This window comes from Empidonax traillii, unplaced genomic scaffold, assembly GCF_003031625.1.
Source record: "Empidonax traillii isolate 1590-97213 ecotype Southwest subspecies unplaced genomic scaffold, ASM303162v1 scaffold268:size1028579, whole genome shotgun sequence".
Taxonomy (NCBI): domain Eukaryota; kingdom Metazoa; phylum Chordata; class Aves; order Passeriformes; family Tyrannidae; genus Empidonax; species Empidonax traillii.
In genome coordinates, this window is record NW_020955461.1 from 6,537 (window position 1) to 26,132 (window position 19,596).

The 19,596-nt window shown below is 41.2% G+C and overlaps 1 protein-coding gene and 1 long non-coding RNA gene across 5 annotated transcripts in view; both read left to right on the forward strand.

Annotated features, from left to right (window-relative positions):
- Nucleotides 1-8,141, forward strand: part of CHAMP1 (chromosome alignment maintaining phosphoprotein 1) — a 13,765-nt gene extending 5,624 nt beyond the window's left edge. For 2 of the 4 annotated variants that reach the window (XM_027889649.1, XM_027889650.1), the window contains exon 2: nt 4,436-8,141. In XM_027889649.1, the coding sequence (XP_027745450.1) occupies nt 4,497-7,358 (2,862 nt within the window). In that variant the 5' untranslated portion in view covers nt 4,436-4,496 and the 3' untranslated portion in view covers nt 7,359-8,141. Of the gene's footprint in view, nt 1-1,394; nt 2,580-4,435 lie in introns of those variants that run through there. The other 2 variants (XM_027889647.1, XM_027889648.1) reach the window with 2 other exon arrangements.
- Nucleotides 8,142-9,869: 1,728 nt separating this feature from the next.
- Nucleotides 9,870-19,596, forward strand: part of LOC114060277 — a 15,560-nt gene continuing 5,833 nt past the window's right edge. Inside the window, exons 1-2 of the long non-coding RNA XR_003571859.1 lie at nt 9,870-9,955; nt 14,167-14,318. This is a non-coding gene — a long non-coding RNA (uncharacterized LOC114060277). The remainder of the gene's footprint in view (nt 9,956-14,166; nt 14,319-19,596) is intronic.

Below are 19,596 nucleotides of genomic sequence, written 5' to 3' on the forward strand. Positions count from 1 at the left end.
GGTGGTCCCACTGCTGAGATTTCTGTGTCTCTTTGAGCAGCTTTTAATGTGAGTGATGGCCATTGATTTGTGTCACTTCAGGTCATCTAAGAGCTGAGTTGGTGCTGATGCTGTTATTGTGCTTGATAGCTGTGGATACAGTGAGCTTGTAGGCAGAAGCACTTACCTGTTCAGGTAGATTTCAGTGGAAAACTTCATGTCATAGGAAAACTCTTAATGAGTCTTGGCTGCCTCAAGTTAAAGTTTAGTATTGCAAACTCAGAATCTTAGTTCAATCGTAGTATTTAGTCTTAAACTGGAGGCAGGATGCGAACATAGGACAAGCATAAATGCTGGGCTTCAGGCTTCTGCTTCGATTTATTGTGTTTTCAGAACAGATCATTAGTTCTGTTTGGTTGCATCTGTATTTGTTTTCTCGGTGTTGCAGCCATGACAAGTGAGAAAAGTAGGAGGGGATGCAGAAAGACCAGTTAAGGAATGCGTTGTGCTTTGTGGTGTTGAAGTGGCATGCAGCAGCCTCAGCTGTAACCACTGCTGTACTGCACATCCTGTAACTGAGAGTTTGAGTAGGGACGATGCTCAACTGTCCTTTTGACATTATACGTATGGCCTGGCAGAGTGTTCAACAAAACAGAGTGGTCTGGGGCCTGCAAAGCAGTTTTCTGTACGTGCATGGGTGCTTCTTTGTTGCTCCCAGGAGTATTCAGACAGGCCTGAGACATGCTCTAGTGGCCGCCCTGTCCCTTCTGCTTTGTTTCATGGGGAACCTGTGGCTCATGGCAATTTGATCTTCATTCTGAAATTCATACTCTTCCTCAAAGGGCTTCAGAAGGCTAGAATGATGTTTGGAGTTAGTACTTGGTCTTGTTCTCGACACTGCACATGGAGCACTCTGACAGATTGATCACACCAGTTATTTTCCTTATCCTTTTTATGGGTTTGAGTTGGAGCAGTGCAGATCTAGTTCCCTTTAATGTCTGTTGTAATTCATTTACACTGAGGAAGTGTGGTCCATCTCTCTTAGTGTTGCCAAAAAGATACTGGTGAGCACAGATTGCATCACAGTTCATGCAGGTCCAAAGCCATGGGGACCTGGTTAGTGAGCATATGGTTTCTAGACTGGCTGGCTCTGCTGGTGTGGAATTGTTTAGAAAACATGTTGTTCCTTGCACTTTCACCCAAATACAGGACCTAGTGCAGAACAAGTTCTGGTGCCGGAGTTGACAGCAAAGGGCAATGTGAAACAGTTACCTGTGTGATAAACCTGGGTATAGAGGAGAGCAGCAACCAGAGCCTTGTAGAGACAGTGGCATTGGAGCTGGAAGTGAGAAGGGAAAGTCTTTCAGATTAGCTGTTTAGATATGTGCCAAGTGAACCAGCAACATCTCAGCGTTCATTCTTTCAGAAGTGTTTCAACAAATTTAAATTGACAGCATGAGTTAATAGTACCCAGCATTGTTGAAGTTTGTTACTGATCGCACAGTAACTATTCTAAAACTAGATTTACTATTCTAGGTACTCACGGCCTAAGATGCTGCAATAACAAAGAGTTGTCTTGCTCAGTAGTATGCCTTAATTAGGTAGAGATTTCAGCAGAAGAGGCAATTTCTTCAGTGACTGGCAGCTACAGTGGGCTGAAGTTACAAAACCACAAATGCTGAGTGGTGGCAGTGTGAGAGCTCTTTAATGTTATTTCTTATGCCAAAGGCTTGAATGTCAAGACCTTTGGATGTTTGGGCCGTGCCTGTAACTTCTTTGGTTTCCAAAATACTCTTGTGGTCAAAAAAGCCTAGCAGCAACTTGGACAATTTTTGGAAGGGAGCCAGGGACTCTTTCTGACTGTTGTTTTTGGAAAGAAAATGGAAAATTTCATCATAAGGTAAGGTAGAACTGAATAAAAGGAGAGGATGGGAGATAGGGAGTGAAGTGATTGAGTGAATTCCAGAAAACTGCAGAAATGGCAAAAGTTAGGTGATGTGCAAAGGGGAGGGAAGTTGTGAAGAGGATAGAAAAGATTGTCTGGTAGACTTTGTTGTAAGCTGTGATAATTTTAATTTGGAAAAGCCTCTTTGTTTTCTAGAGAGAAGAAAATGGATAATTCAGGATTACCATCAATTTTGGAATTGACAAATTCCCTTTCAAGTCTAAAAATGTGATTAGTGCAGTATGTCCTAATTATGTTCTACTGTGATTTGGTAAAAAAACCCTCCTTTTTATTTAGCTTGTATAAACAATTCAGAATTTTTGGCTTTCAAATTGAAATCTTCCTTTCCTAGGATCATACCAAATCCCCCAAACAAAACATAAACTGTAATTCATAAAGATTTGAAGGTCTTTTGGAGTGTTAAGTAAGACATGACGTGCCTTGAGTTTCTACAATTGGCAAGTTATTTGCTCTTGCAGTTATGGACCACTGTACGCTATCTTTCTGTTTTGTTTTGATCTTTTACGGGAATAAAAAGTTTGTTTTAAGACATTGGGAAATGTTTCATGGTCAACACTGCGGTGTGGACTACATTTTGGGCTGTCTTCTGCATGGCTGCCAATATTGCTGGGAAACTGCAACTTACACTCCAAAGGTTCTCCCTCTTCAGTGTTTGTGGAGCAGTGCACTTACTTCTCACGTGCAGCTGGACTGCAGTTGAATGCTGTGCATTTGTCTCATGGTTGTAAAGCAGGATCCTTCTTAAAGCTCTGTCTGTGGTCCTGCTATGCTTCCCAAATGGAAATCTACCTGCTCTTTTGACTTAATGTATGCACACTGCATGCTCAAAAGTTGTTCCATGAGCAGCTGAGCTAGTGAACCTTTATTTCTTAGGGATTTGTGTCCTCTGCTTCTCAGCCTGCCCCTCTTTCTTGTTTTTTTTTGCTGTATCCATCTCATCCTTTAGCAGCACTGCTAATTTGCTTTCATTCTGTCCCTGCCCCAAACCCAAAGCATCTCACTGCTGTAGTATTTTTAATTGTCTCTTTTCCCCTAATTTCAAACTGAATCAGACACTGCTTGTTCTGCGTGTTTTTGCATGCTGACCATTTGTGTAGAGGCTAAACAGAACCAGGCACTGTTAAGTGACATATTTGGCTGTAGCCTCAGTGGAGGCATTGCTTTCATTCTCTACTCAGTTCCTGATTTTCTTGAAATGTGTAGAAATGTAAAACAAGGCTGGATTGCTTTGTCTGGTTTGATTGGCATTGACTGTAGGACAAAGTGTTTGTGTAAGCCTCATTTCCATGAGAAACCAGGGTAAAAATGCTTTAGGAATAAATTAAGAAAACTTGCTTGAATGCATATTTTTAGATTTGTTTTTAGTCTAATATATATCTCGACAGGAAAATTAATGTTAAAATGACACAAAGATTTTGAGTGTTTTGAAACAGTGTGTCTTACAAGACCCCCCAAAATTAGGCTGATAGCTTAGCATGATAATCATCAAACAACTGTTTAATTTCAACTTACAAGAAGAGAGCCTGTTCATTCACTTGGATGTCCAAATATTCCTTTTTACCTTCCACTTTTATGTGGATATAACTTACAGAATATGGTTTTCAGATTTTGTAGTTGCTGATCCAGGTAAATTCTGTTGGAAATAGTGGAATCCAGCCAAATCGTTAAAAGATGCTGCATTTCCGGGGGGGGGTGGGGTGGGGTGTTGTTGTGCTTGTTTTTGGAGTGCTTGTTTGGTTGGTTGGTCTTACAAATGCAATAATTTTGACAAATTCCCATCTTTCTCTTTGGAGTGAGGCAAAAAATGCTTTGGATACGTGGGACAGTCAACTACACCAACTGGAAAAAACACCCTGTTGTTTTTCTTAAATAGTATTTTTTTGTTATTAGGGCAGCAAATGAAATAATGGAATGGGAAAAATTCTTTTCATAATGGATAAAGTTTTTATGATCAACAGCATTTGTTTTTCATGTAATTAGTGGAAGGAAAACAGTGTTTAACAGATGAAAACGAGGCCTAAGATTTAGGCTGGTGTTTTCTTGAATGTTTTTTCTGTCTTTGTCAAAAATTGCTAGATTGTTTTGAAATTTAATGATGAAGATGTGTTTTTGAAATGTCTATATCTCAGTGGCAGTATTTCAAAGTACTTTTTGTTTTCAGTTTACATGTGTAATGGAGAAAGCAAGTCAGGTTTATCAAATGAAATATCACCTGGGTTCTTTTTTTATCGTTTGCTTCCAGATTTTTTGCAGAGGTTGGAAAGCCTATCATGAAATATTAGCATTGTTTTTTTTCAAGTTCAGCTGATGTAAAATGACTTTCAGAAGTTGGAGACAGCTGTGTATTTCTTTATGTTGTTGTTAGTACCTCTGCAAAACTTAGGCTTTCTAAAAAGGGGGTGGGAGGGGAAGTGCACCTGATTATTTAGGAAAGACAGAGTTGAAATTAACACGGACAACTGACTGTACAGATTTTTTCCTTTATTTCAGAAACTGAAACTTCATCTTTAAAAAGTGCAGTGCTGTGAAAACTGTTACTGACCATAGAAAAATGGACATGTTGCAGATACTCCGTAAAACCACAGAACGCTTGGAGTGTGACCACTGCAGCTTCAGAGGAACGGACTATGAAAACATACAAATTCATATGGGTACCGTTCACCCAGAGTATTGCGATGAAATGGATGCTGCTGGTTTGGGTAAACTTATATTTTATCAAAAAAGTGCAAAACTGTTTCACTGCCACAAATGCTTCTTTACCAGCAAGATGTATTGCAATGTGTATTACCACATCAAAGCACAGCATGCAGCACCTGAGAAGTGGAATGAGGAGCGGAAGGAACAACGGGTAGAAGGAGATTCAGATTCATCTAAAAAAAGTGTCACGTTGGAGCCACAGAAACCTTCCCTTTCCCCTGAGTCGCACAAACCCGCCCTTTCTCCTGAACTCCCCAAATCTGAACCTGTTGTTTCCCCCAAGCTTCAGAAATCTTCTGCATCTCCAGAGCCCCAGATACCTGCTCAGGTGACTTCCTCAGAGGCAGAGAAGTCAGCCCAGACTGTATCCCCAGATCCAGAAAAGTCAGCCCAGGCTACATCTCCAGATCCAGAGAAGTTAGTCTCTGCTGTGTCCCCTGATCCACAGAAGCCATCCCCGCCTGTGTCTCCTGATCAACTGAAGCCATCTCCTGCTGTGTCCCCTGACCCACAGAAGCCATCTCCTGCTGTGTCCCCCGACCCACAGAAGCCAGCCCCAGCTGTGTCTCCAGAGCCCCGGCGACATTCCCCAGCTGTGTCTCCAGAGCCCCGGCGGCATTCCCCAGCAATGTCTCCGGAACCCCGTCGGCATTCCCCTGCTGTATCACCAGAGCCCCGGCGCCATTCTCCTGCTGTGTCTCCAGAACCTCGCAGATACTCCCCAGCTGTGTCACCAGAGCCAAAGAAACCTACTCCAGCAGCATCCCCTGAACCACGGAGATATGCCCCAGCTGGGTCTCCTGAGCCACGGAGGCATCCCTCCCAGATGCGAAGGCCTGCTTCTGCTTCTCCTCCCGAAACCCGGAGGCCTGCTTCTGCAGTCTCACCAGAGTCATGGAGACCCGGTCCGACTGTTTCCCCTGAGCCCTGGAGGTCTCACGAGGTGCAGAAGTCTTCGACAGTTTCTCCCTGGGCTCCAAAGCCTGCCATGTCAGTGTCTGTAGAATCCCGGAGGTCTGCCCCTGAGTCCCGAAGGCCTGGCCCTGTTGTGTTGCCAGAACCTAGGAGGCTTGTTTCTGACTCGTGTAAGTCTACATCCTTTTCTGAGTCCCAGAAGTCTACTCTTGTTTCTTCTGAGCCATGGAAACCCATCTCATCTGTTTACCCTGAAGGCTGGAAACCTGTTCTGTCTCCTGACACATGGAAGCATTCTCCCCCAGTTTCTCCTGAGCTTCGAAAGTCTAGTCACACTGTTGCCTCTGACCCTTGGAAACCACCTTTCTTTCCTGAGGTCCGTAAGCCTGGTGTTTCAGTATCTCCTGAATCTTGGAAACTCTCTGAGTCACGGAAATCTATGTATTTTTCTGAAACTCAGAAATCCACCTCTGCTGCTTCATCTGAGATTCAGAAACGGGCTCTTTTCCCTGAACCTCGGAAAAGAGTGCTGTTCCCAGAGTCTCGTAAATCTAATCCTACTGCTTCTACTGATATCCAGAAACGTGCCGTCTTTTCTGAGCCCCAGAATCAAATATCTACTTCTGCTGTTTCTACTGAAGGTCAAAAACAAGCCCTGTGTTCTGAAACCCAGAAATCAGCTCTTGTTTCTTCTGAAGTCCAGAAGCATGCCCTATTTTCTGAAGCCCAGAAACTTGCTCCCATTTCCTCTGAAGTTCAGGAGTCTACTTCCTTTCCAGAGTCTCAGAAATCCACATCTCCTGAAATTCAGAAACATGGCCTCTTTACTGAGTCCCAGAAACCTACTCCTGTTTCTCCTGAGACACCCAAACAAGTTGTCTTTACCGACTCCCAGAAATCTGCTATTTCCCCTGATGTTCAAAAGCATGCTGTATTTTCTGAGATGCAGAAGCCTGCTGCTTTATCCTCTGATGTCCAGAGACATGCTGAAACTACTGTACCTTCTGAAATCCAGAAGAATATCCTGTTTTCCGAGCCTCACAAGTCTGCTTCAGGCTTTTTCTCTGAGCCCCAAACACCTAGTGAGTCTGGTGAGAGTGACTTTCTCTCTCACACTTTAGATGATCAGAAACCACTGGATGATTTATTCTCACAGGATGAACAATCGTTATTAGCCAAAGAATCACCAGAAGACTTGCTATATTCATGCCCGAAAAAGAAGCCCAAGAAGGAAAACCAGGAGAACTCGGATTCTGAACTAAATATCAGTGAGTGTGGGAAAACAGAGATGGACTCAATGGAGATAAAGGAACAAGAATCCAACAGTGACCAAGAGCAGTATGACATGGAGTCATCTGATTATGGCAAAGAGAGCAAAATGGATGCAACTACTCCCACGCAGCCACAGTGTGTGCTGCAGTTTACTGAAGAGAAAGAGGCTTTCATCTCTGAGGAAGAAATAGCAAAATACATGAAGCGTGGCAAGGGAAAATATTACTGCAAAATTTGTTGCTGTCGTGCAATGAAAAAAGGTGCTGTCTTGCACCATTTAGTTAACAAGCATAATGTTCAAAGCCCATACAAGTGTAAAATATGTGGCAAAGCTTTTCTCTTGGAGTCTCTTCTTAAAAACCACGTTGCTGCTCATGGTCAAAGTTTGTTGAAGTGCCCCCGTTGTAATTTTGAATCAAATTTTCCTCGAGGCTTTAAGAAACATTTAACCCATTGCCAAAGCCGTCATAGTGATGATGCACCTAAAAAACACTTGGACAACCTTGAACCACTTGAAGAACAAATTTAATCTTTTTTTCTCCTTGTGGTAGAAAAGCTAAATTTACAGAAGTGTTCAAAGTGTTACTGTATGTTAACCGAGTAGTTTAGCTGATCTGACAAGTCAGAAGATGCATGGTTTATTGTGCTATGTTTACCTTGTCTTTTATAGCTGTATTACTGAAGAGATTTACTTTTGAAAGTCATTTTAAATACGTGTTCATGTCTTTTTATTACCCATCAGTAGAGTCATATTTTATTTTTCAGATGTACTATGTTTTTGAAACCAAAATGGATACAAAATAGTTTTGTAAAGATTTGTAAAACGTATAGGCAATTAAGGACTGGAGTGGCAAGCAATCCATATTTTCCTGTGAAAACAACTTGTTTTTTCACATTTGTTAAATGTTGTATTTTTCAAAATGTTTTTATCAAGTTCTCAAATCTAAAATTCTCACTAAATTGAATGTGAATGAGCCAGGTATGAGAAACTACCAATGGCCTGGAATAATGATGCCCTGACGTTGTCATTGAGTGTATAGTCAATTGTTGGAAATTCATTGCACTCAATTCTTCGACTTACTTTTCTCAGATTTAGAAGCATCAAGGTACCTATTTCGTGATTCTGTGTTTTGGCCATGTTTTAAGCATGTACTAATATACATTAAATTGATAGATTAACATCGGACTATGTATAGCTCAACACTTTCTCTTGATGATTCAGATGTTTGTCAGACAACCCCTAATTTTCTTGTATTTGGTGAAATGTTATGCTTTAATGTTTTAACAATAAAAAGAAACCCAACCTGGTGTTGGCCATTTTTCTTCTTTTTTTTTTTTTTTTCAAATCAAGAATGAAACCTTTCATGTTCAACATACTCTCTTCTAAGTATCTTCAGCAACAAGAGATGCAAAATTGCTGAGAAGTTCTGAATGCTTGAACTTCCCAGTCATCAGCCTGTGAAAGAAAAGTTAGTCTGAATTTCATGTCTGTTTTAGAAAAACACATCAGATGTAAATGAAGGAAAACATGCAACCCAAGAATTTGTGCATTGTCATTTAGCATACTGGCCTCTGTGTGATTTGCATGTTATCTGTTAAAAAACCATAAGTACTTTATAATTCAGAAGGAATATAGATTTTAAGTGGAAGTAGCACAAGGAAGGTTTAATTCCTCTCAGGCTAAATTATGCATAGACTTAAGGTATTGTAAGTATTGGTTTAGAATATGAAGGTGTTAGTGTTAAATAGTAATAAAAAAGTCTTTAAGTGTAAGCTCCAATCAAAAGCTTTAGGTTGGTTTGATTGAAGCTGGTACCTTAACCCTTTTGTCTTTCAAGAGGGTTCTGAAAGTATGGGAAAAGGTATTTAAAGCTCTGTACTTTGGTGATTTCTCAGCACTGCCTGTTTAGAGAAGGAGTTAACTTCCTACCATGTTGATAGAAATAACGTGAATGCAATCTGTGACTTACTAAAAGCCAACAGAAATAGTTCACTTGACAGCATAGAATTGGAGATTCATTCTCTACTTCCCAAGAATTAGAAAATACTGTTTCTTGCAATGACAAATAATGCACATTAATGAGAGTCAGCATGGTGAAATAATTTCATAGCTCTGCAGTATATCCTTAATATCTACTTGGGTATAACACAATATTCAACTTTCAGATTCTTTCAGTTTTTGAAGGAGGTTACTTTAATAGATCAAGCATATGACTGAGAAAATGCTTCTGTATGGCCTTCTACGATCCCTATCCTTGGAGAGAAATCTCTTCTGTGTATGTTTGAAAGGGCACAGGTTTCAGTCATTTTCATGAAGAATGCTTGAGGGAAAGTACAAAATGAAAACAGAATAAGGAAACACCAGAAGGATGTTAGCTGTGGCCATATATGCTATATGAACTTACTTTCATCTTTTTATTGTAAAAAGTGGTTAATAATTGTATGGAATGTCTGGTCATGTTTTCAAAGTGCATTTTCACAAGCATTCTCTCAAACTAAAAGTAATCTGTAGAGAACTCAGAGGGGTTTTTCAAAGGTGGTTTTTGTCACAGATTATGACTTCATTTCATATTAGGGAAGAGATTCTTGCAAGAATGACTAGTTATCAGTAATATTTTATCTTCTTCCAGCATTCTCAAGAGTATCTATCTATATACCTGGGATATATACCTCTCTAGGTATATCTGTGTGTTGCTTAAGCTGTAGGTCAAAGAAATCATAGAGGAAGAATGTAACTTAGAGTGTGAACATTTATATAATATTAATGGTACTGGTTGGTATTATATTAATGATTAGTTGGGGGGCAAAATATTATGAAAAACTGAAGACCATTTAGGGTACAGTGTTTTAAAATAAAAATTGTGGGCTTCACAATTGCCTATTCTGAGAAAGATTATAAGAAGAATTAAATTTTAGTTCATTTAGTAGAAGCCAAGTCAAAGGAATTCTTGCTAATTTGTTCATGTTACAGATTCTGCTGGGAATTTGCTTGTTTTTTCTTGTGTTATTGACTTGTGTTTATCTGACTTGTTGTGCGTGTCAAGTGCTGGTGCAGTGGAAACAAGTGTGAGGGGAACATTTCTTCTGAAGGTAGAGGGCTAAGTCCAGAAGGGACAGTGAGCTCAGGTGGGCTTACGGTAACTCAGAAACTGCACCCTCCATCACAGAATTTCTAGCTAAGTGGCTCATCTGTGATGTCCTGGCCACTCAGTTAGGTTATTTCCTCACATCTGCCTCTTACCTGTCAATTATCTGCTGGGTTGGTCTTTTCTTTCACTGCCTCTCTGCCTTTGTAGTCTGTGTTACTGAATGCTCCAGGCAAGATTCTTATGGCTCGTGAGAGAGTGCCAAAGCCACAAGTGCTAACCCCCGACAAAAAGGATCAATTGTTTATGTATGCTTAGTGTTTCATTAGCTGAGCTGGGAGCCTTGGAGTCATAGCTGAGACCTGCTGTTCTGTTGAAGCTGTGGGGTTGCCCTCATTGTCCCTGGACAATCCATGACTGTAACAAAGGTTTGTAGAGGTATCAAAACCAGATGTTCTAAATCCGTCTCAAATGCTTATATTAATATTAACTCTTCAAAGTGCACAACTGTCTGAAACCCAAACCCTCAAGCTCCAGAGTTTAAGCAAATCTCATTAGAGAAGCAGGCATTGATTCCCAGTGGCTTTCTCTAGTGCTGCAAGAGAAAATTTTAAAACAGTTTTCTCTTTGTACACTCAGCGTTTAGTTTTATTCCTTATTCTCCCTCCATTCACAGCTGTAGAACTTGAAGCATATTGAGGAAAACCAGTTCCTTTTAAGTAACTTCCAAACCTGCATTTTAAAAATAAAAATAAATCATTTAAATCTAATGAGGAAAATTAAATCCTTGTATTAAGAATAAAGACTCCTAACATAGGTACCTGTCATCCTGACTTTGTAGAAGACTAGAAGTTTTATCAGTTACAGCATCCATGCTATGTACTTCTAGTTAGACACAAAAGGGGGAAGCTTCTGGCAGCTTCTCAGAGAAGCCCCCCCATCCTTCTGTATCCCCCCACTACTAAAACCTGGCCACACAAAGCCAACACACAGTGCTGCATTAGTGGAAAAAGCCTGAACAAGGAAAACGTGGGACTGTTACTGGGTGGAGCGGGTGGATTGGTGACTGCAGACACATAGAAGTCTGAGGTACCTAGTGCTACCTTTGTCTTGACCTCACCAGCAGGGTCTCCCAGGCCTCTGTGATTACTCCAAGGGTTGAAGGAGTGGAATAACTACCATTAGAGAGGGTTGAGTCAGGAGTTACTCGAACTCAAGTCATACAGTTCCATGGGAGTCTATGGACAGTGTCCCAGGGTGCTGTGAGCATTGGCTGACATCTAAGGCAGTTGTGTATTATCTTTGATGGAGTTATCACTGGCATTCTATAAACATTAATACTTATGGTGACTTTAGGACAGAATCTTTTTGAAAATTGAAGCAGGGGGATGTACATAGAAGAAATCTTAAAGCTTCTTCAGTTCTCCCTCTTCCTGCAGAGTTTCCAAATACGTAATATTATAAAGGTTCAGCAGTGCAGTTGCTACAGACGTGAGTTGGCTTGGTGGTGCTGTTTTATTATGGAGAACAGGAAAGTTGGTAAGGACCAAATGAAGAATTTGGAGAAAATGAGCTCTGCAGTTGAAATGATGTCTCAGCTTGTCAGTAACACACATATTGATAGCACGGCCTCACGGGTGGGACAGAAGGTTTTTAGACAAAGACCATATGTGCACTAAAGAGATAATGTAATGACCTTCCTGATGTGGCTCTGGCTTAAGGGGTTACTGCACTCATCTGTCTGACTCCCTTTGTCTGTGCATTGGTCCTTAACCCCTTTTTGTTGAACTGTTCACCGGTGTTATTTCTAAAGCAGAAACTAGTCTCTGAAATGTCTTGTCTGCAAATAATTCTTTTTCAAAACCAGAGTAATTTGTAAGTGCCTGCATTTATGGTTAAATGAAGCATCCCACTGTGGTGCAGATGTTGTATTAATATCCAGAAAGGGAAGAAAAAGGTAGGGCTGAATGGTAGGTAGTAATTAAATATTTTTTAGCAAAAGAGCACACTCATAATAGGAGAAATTTCTTCATAAAAAGGGGTGTCCAGCCAGACCAGGCAGCTCAAGGTAGTGGTGGAGTCACCCTTCTGGAGGTATTTAGAAGACAGGTAGATGTGGCACTTGGGGACATGGTTTAGTGGTGGACCTGGCAGTTCTACATTTACAGTTGGACTTGATAATTTTAGAGGTCTTTTCCAACCTAAACAGTTCTATGATTCTGTGATTCTATGTGTAGCCTATGTGGACCAAAATATTCCTGTCTGAATGACTCCTTCGCTGCATGTCACCTCAGGTTTCTTCCAGCACCTTGTCACTGAGTACTCTTGGACTTGTATCAGCTGAGGCACAGACCTCCCTGTTAAATGAAATGCTTTCCACATCATTGTGAGGCCAGTCTTTGTGTATTAGAATGTTAAATGGTATTCCTTAAAATTAAAATATTTTCCTGCATAAATTCACTGAGTGAATTGTGAAATACTGATTTCCTCTTGTTCCAGATGTTGTTCTGCTCGGTACCCAGACTACTGTCCCTTAATATTCTTCCTCTGTACTCTGAAACCAGTATGTTGGTTTAAAAGTCAGCATTGGAAATAAGTGACAGTATAGAATATTACCTCCTCCTAAAAAAAATTGCTGTGGCTAAAGGCAGGGTGGAATTGACACCAAAAAACCCTTAAACAAACTAAACGTTCCTGGTATTCATGTGAGAGAAATATGCATCGGACGGAAATGGGTTATGTGTGTACAAATTCAGTGTGGCTTTTACTAGTATCACTTAGATGTAAGAGATTGTTTTGTTACTACTTTCTCTCTTGTCTGACTTCCTGAAAATGTCAGAGCTAAAACAAATTTCAAAACTGGAAACCAAACAGACTTTACCCCCTCTGGACTCTGCCAATCTCTGGGGTGTTTGCAGTGACTTTAGGAGCGCAAAGTGTTAGAAAGTATTAGTGTGAAAAATCACACTCATGTGTTGCCAGATTTTATTTTACACAAATTTTAATTTACACAAGAGGAATTCTGACATCTTATTGAATTATAATATAAAGATTTTTTAAATTTTTTTTAAACTTTAATTCAATATGGATGCTGTCACATTTAACATGAACCTATACTCTGACGTTGCTGTTTGTGCGTTGCTAGATCATGTAATTCATTTTTTAGTCTCCTTATTATGAGACTTTTAATTTGCTCTGGTATCACCAACACAATCTGGCTGAGGGTTGAGTACGTCAGCCTGCCCACATGAACCCTGGCTGCCTGACTTTGTGCTGCGAAGCCTGGCAGGGAGCAAGGAAGGTGCCAGCCACCTCCTAGTCTGCAGATCTTGCTGCAGCTACTGCTTTGCTCCTGTGCTAACAAATTATTATACAGCACAGTTAGGCTCTCTAGATGGTGGTGTGCCCCACACAGGGCTCGTGTGTCTGGGCAGTGCAGCCTTGTGTGGGGTGTGGGATGCAGGGTGCAGAGCAGCCTGACTTCTGCTCTTCTCCCACCCCACCAGGGCTGTGGAGCCTTTGCCTCTTGACTCACTTTACTATGCCTTTAACCTCTTTTAAGAAGAGCTGTAATATCTGCCAAGATAAAATAACGGACAGGGAGTGATAACAGTGTTGTGGTTTTGCACACATGACAACTCTTATGACATAAGGATCTTGGGGTTTGATTTTTTTGATTTCTTGCCCAGAGAAGTTGTGGATGCCCTATCCCTGGATGTGTTTGAGGCCAGGTCGAGCGGGGTGTTGAGCAACCTGGTGTAGTGGGAGATGTCCCTGCCCATGGCAGGGGGTTTGAAGCTACAGGATCTTAAAGGTCCCTTTCAACCCAAACCATTCTGTGATTCCATGATTCTGTGCTACACCAAGTGCTGTTTTATCTTGTTACTGCTCGCTGCTCTCTGGAACACAATTTTGGAGTAGTTGTCAATAGAGGGAGCTCCAGAGCAATTTATGAGAAAGTCAGCTTTAAACATATTAAATACACATGTGGAATAGTAATAATATACAAATGATTGGTTCAGGAATTACTCTGGGCTTTTGTTCTTATTGTGGTGAATTAATTTTGGCCCTCCTCAGGCTGATTTCCTCGCCACCGTACCCTAAGTCCGCTGTTTTAAAGCACTTGTTTGTTTCCTTTGACACCTCTCCCTGCTGTGCAGTATTTCCATTCCCACAGCACATGCGTTATTTACAAAGATGTTTAAAATATTTATGTAATCTCCAAAAAGTAACCGCTCTTTTGTCTCCTAGGTCACTACTCCTCTCATCTTGGTAAGAAAAAGCTCTAAGGGAATTATAGAGGAGGCCTGCCCTTCCCGTGGTGGCACTGAAGCGCTGGGCTGTAGTTGAAGCCCCCCAGTGCCAGCCTGTTGTGCCAGGGACCTGTGCTGCATGAAAGCTCTGTAAGTGCAAAGAGGATTTAACTACAGTCCATGGCAGACAGCAGGTGCACACAACAGAATTGCAGCCTCTGGCTGACAAGAGGGTTTAAAAATCTCAGACCTGTTGACCACCAGAAGCTGAGAGAATGAAGCAGGGCCACAAGCACTCCCCGTAAGTCCTGCTCATACAGCACTTACAGCTGGCCCCTGCTGCTTTTGTGAAAGACCCCAGCACAGCTTGTCACCCAAAGCTTACAGAGGGGAGGGTCACACAGAAATTGCACAGTGATTCATAGTCACACAGAAATGCACTGGAGGGAACTAGTGAGATGGAAACGAGAAGAAACATGAGAAATCAAATTTAGATCTAGGTTAAGCTTCCTCAAGTCTGAGCAGAGAGGGGACAGCCTCCAAGCAGGAAATCTGAAAATACAAATCCAGATGTAGCTGGCACTGCCATAGGAAATCAGCCTGCAAGGCAGTGGTAGCACTGGCTGGGTTTTGTACATTTCCACTTGCAGCACTGACAGCATTTTCTTGACTATTGATGGACAGCAAGAAAATTACTGTCTTGCTCTAACTATCTTGGAGACATTTATTTATTTATTTTATCTAATATTAAATCAGATATAAGGGAGAAATTATTTACTGTGAGGGTGGTGAGACACTGGAACAGGTTGCCCAGGAAAGTTGTAAGTGCTCCATCCCTGGAAGAGTTCAAGGCCACTTGAATACTTGGATGGAGCGTTGAACAACCTGGGATAGTCAAAGGTGTCTCTGCCCATGGCAGGGATGTTGGAACTAGATGATCTTTGAGGTCCCCTCCACTCTTAACGATTCTGTGATTCTCTGATGTGTCTGTGCTCTGACACACTGCCTGTAGATGCTGCCTGTCCATCTGCAGTCATATTTCCCCTTGACATCCTCAGGAATTTTGACTGAGTGAGGCTGTGCACTGCTTTACTTACTGAGTCAAACACTGTTTGCAGATATAAAATACAGACAAGCCCTGAAACTTCTGTTCTTCATCATTTTACATGGACTTGCTGTGTTCTGGGCTGTCTCCAGCATTTTTCCTCCCTGTACTCATAACTTTAGGCAATAATGAAACTGAATAAGCCAAATGACCAACTTGGCCTTGACATGGCCATAATGTTGTTGAAAGTGGGGGGAAATACAAACATACTGCCTTGGCCGTAGGAACCTTCCTGCTTCATTTACAGTAAAAAAGAATCAGAAATCCTTAATTCCCTCACTTTCAGACTTCTCTGATACACATGCACTCTAAGGCATTGCCCAAAACATTAGGAGAAAGAAGTCAGAAGACCTTCATAGTTTGATCTTTCAAACCTGTCAATGAGAAATCCTTCAAAATTTAACTTCTCACTAAAGAAACACAGGGATGTTTTAATTATATTAAAAACAGTCACCAAAGAAGGTCACATCGCTTGGAAGCAAATGCTTCTTTTGAGTAATGATCTCTGAATGCAAAATGAACTGACAAAATAAGAGTGATAAATGGTCTTAGGCGGGATCGTTGGCATAGCATTCATTGTGGTTTTGAAGCAGCAAGGAAGGATTCAAATACCTATGCATTTACAACAGAACTGGAATGATTTATCTGCTCTGGTTTATGTCAGCACGTTTCTCTGCAAATAGCTGGAGTGAAGATTCCAGTTTTCCTGATAAATAGCAGAAAATCAACCCACTGCCACTGGCATGTGCAGCGTAGTTCACATTGCTTTGCAGCAGCTGCAGGATGCTTTCCTTACTCTTTGTGTAAACAAAGAGATATGATGCCAGCACAGGGAAGGGCTCCTGACAGGCTGCTGGTGCAGGAGCTGCCCAATCACCTGGTCAAGAGATATCAGGCGCTGGAGCCTTTGATTGCTGTGACCTGAGCTGTACTCTACCCAGATTTCTTAAAACTGGCTATTTTATTGTTTGGATATAAACTGGTTGCTGAATAGATGGAATTAGGTTTGTTTAATTAAAAAAAAAAAAAAAAAAGCTAGGTAATTGAGTTAAAACTATGTGGTTTATGGCAGAAAATGCCAAAGTTAATTACAGTTACCATCTGTTTCATCAAAACTCTTATTTGTTTTGAATACGTCTATTGCCAGGTCATGGCTGGTTTTAATGTCTGTCTCAAATTCATTCCAGTAGGGAGGTACTCTAAAATAAATTATCTTATTCTCCATAACCTCAAGCAGACAACAGTGGTGGTGTCTGCAGTGACCTTATGGTGCTATTTCTTGAAAAGAAAATATTGCCGTGGCTTTAATCACTGCAAGCTTATCTCTGTGCACAGAGAGCTTGCACGTTTTTTTTCAGGGATTTATTCAAGGAGGCCTGTGTGGTTTTGTATATTGCAAACATGAAGGGCATTCTTTTCCTCAGTGTCTCCTTTCCACTACCTGACCATGATTTAATTCCTGATACATCAATTCTCAAAAAAACCCTGGAGAATTCACCTCTCCCCATGTGCTTACACACAGATACACAAGTACCTGCACACGCCTCGCTCCCAAGAGCTGTGTCACAATATATGAGTCAGCTCCCTTGAGAGTCTTGCAGTACACTTGTATGACGTGGTCTGGAGGAACTGAGTGCCTGGATGTAGCACAAGCTTTTACTGCGTGAACTTGTTTGCAACATGGGGCCATTTATCCCAGGCTCTTACTGCGCTACTGGGCTGCCTGCATTCCCTGGGGGATGCTAGCACAAACGCCAGTTCTTGCCTAGTTACCAGGAGGGTTGTGAGGTATTTGAAATCAATGTTATGTGTTGCTGTTGGTAAATAGAAGAGGGCAGGCTATTGCTTAGGTGAAAGAAGCAAGATGGCTGTGAAAAATGGGAGACTAAGAAAAATAACTTCTAACAGCCCATCTGTCTGATTATATAAACATTCTCCAAAACATTCATTTCTGTGGCTAAAGTATCACTGATACTTTTGTCATTTCCAAGGCTTGAGGAAATGTATGAATTCATGTGTACTGAATCCTGCGAATTCAAGGAAAATTCAATGGATATTTAATCTGCTTCTGGAAGGAAAAATTCTTCCCTCTGCTTCCTTCAAAGAGAAACAAAAACATCCTTTATTTTTCTTAGTAAGAGAACTGTGTAGCTACCACTCTACATAGTGAAATGACAACGTCTTGAAAATCTTGCTGCTCTTACATCTTGGATAAATGCTAACCTAATGGAAGTGATAGAGAATTAGGCAATAAGATTAGAAAGAGAGATTGTTCCTGAATCAGTCCATTAGGATTAACCAGGCTTTGTTCCATGGCAACTTAGCTAAGAATAATCACGACTGCAAATAGTGCAGTTCCAGTTTCTTGGGTGGAGCACGGAGTAAAAGTGCTGGTCTCCAAGTGCAGTTGTTAATGTGTTTGGCGGTTCTTAAATGTCACTGTGGCCATACTTCAGCAATTCAGTTAGAATTGGTTTTGCCATCATATGTGATGCATAAGGAATTCAAAAGCCTGCGGGAGAACTGAGTTCATAAGGTCCTTGTACGTTCAGGTTATTTCTGATGGGGCATGATTTCTGGCATTAACAGTTGAGACTGACAGCATTGACTTTGCCACCTGAGTCACCAGTGGTATACGAGGCACGAAAGGAGTATGTGAGAGATGTGGGTTGGAGCAGTCAGGCTGGCACATTGGTGGGTCCTGATGATAAACCAGTTCTCAGGAATGTAGATCTCAGGTGGAGGAGAAATTCAAAACACCTTCTCTGTTTATTCTTGTTGCAGTGCCCCATTTTGGGCGTGGCTGAGCTGGGCCCAAGGAAAGGCAGTATCACCAGTGAACAGTTTGATTACATTGATCATATCTAGGAAGAATCCTGAGAACCTTCTAAGAAATGTAAACTTGTTTTCACTATTCTACTCTATGCTCCCCCACCTCACATTGCAACATTTTTTTAATATTAAATGCATTTGCCTGTCTAATCTGTGCTTGGAAACCATAGTGCTTTCTTAATCAAATACATAAAACTATTAATGCTAGTTTAAATTGGTGAATTATGTTGTCACAGTCATTTAAACAAAGAATGCGTTGGGCACAGGCATAGGTTACAATGAAGGGCCCATCCCATCTGAGACATTTCATGGGCAGTATAGTTAGCTGAAGGAGTAGTACGTGTGTGGTCACAATACTCAAGTTCCCATCTGCCATCCAGTTCTTTTGTCCTGGTAGAAGCCCCGTTGTGTGCCATAGTTTTGTCATGAGGGGAAGTACACATTGCTAACCAGCTGTGTTTTGATTCCACTCACTGCCCCTCTGTGTCCTCTTGTATGTACACCGCTTAGGATGTCTGCCAAATCAGTCAGTTGGGGCTGAAATACTCTTCAAGATACTGGTTTAGGAAATATTTATGCAGGAACAACAAACGAGAAAATGCGGCTTCTTTGGTGTCCTTTGTCTTGTAGCTAAAATTAAGTTTGTCAGCAGGAGAGAGGAGCAGATGTTCTGCAGGCCAGTGATGGTGCACAGGCTCCAGGGCCAGCTGCAAGCCATGAGGGACAGGGCTGCTGCTCCCAACATACAGCCCTGGGCAGCTCACACTCACAGCTCTGGGGTAAAGCTGCGGGGTGTGTGTGACAAAGTACCCTCTTTGTCACACACACCTTTGACAAAGACCTTCACTTGCCCTGAGCAGGAGGTAGGACTGGCCTTGTGCCACTTACCAAGTGTGTTTTTTGTTCTTCAGATTAAATTACTTTAAAAAAAATTTTAGACAAAGATAACACACACGCCCCTTCCCTAAATTACAAGAATTTATTCAGTGCTTTGTGCTTTTTTGCCAAGTTCATAAAGAACATCGCCTTTCTAATGCTTTGCAAGAAAATGTTGGTACGTTTTCCAGAACTGTACTTAAAATGTATATATTGAAGTTTGATATCCTGCAGATGTTTGGTGAAATTCTAATAAAACAGCCAGAGTAACCCACCATGGGAATTTTATCAAAATCCTCTCGAGGAAAATTAATCCCAAGGGATGTGTCATAGGTCAAACAAAAGCTGTCATACCTCCTCCTTGTTTTGAAAACACCCAAAACACCCTCTTTTATTTACAACCAATATATAAAAGCTTTTTGTCAGCAATTTGTCTTTTTATTTATGTGCTGGTATGCTAACTAATTATTACAGGTTCCACACAGTGCTAATCTTGCCATAATGGTATTTCTAGTATGACAACTTTCATCTGCTGACTAAACAAGCACAGTCTTGCCTTTTCTCAGCATGGCCATGACTCAAAAACAAGTCACTGGGAATTAAGGATCTTAGGGC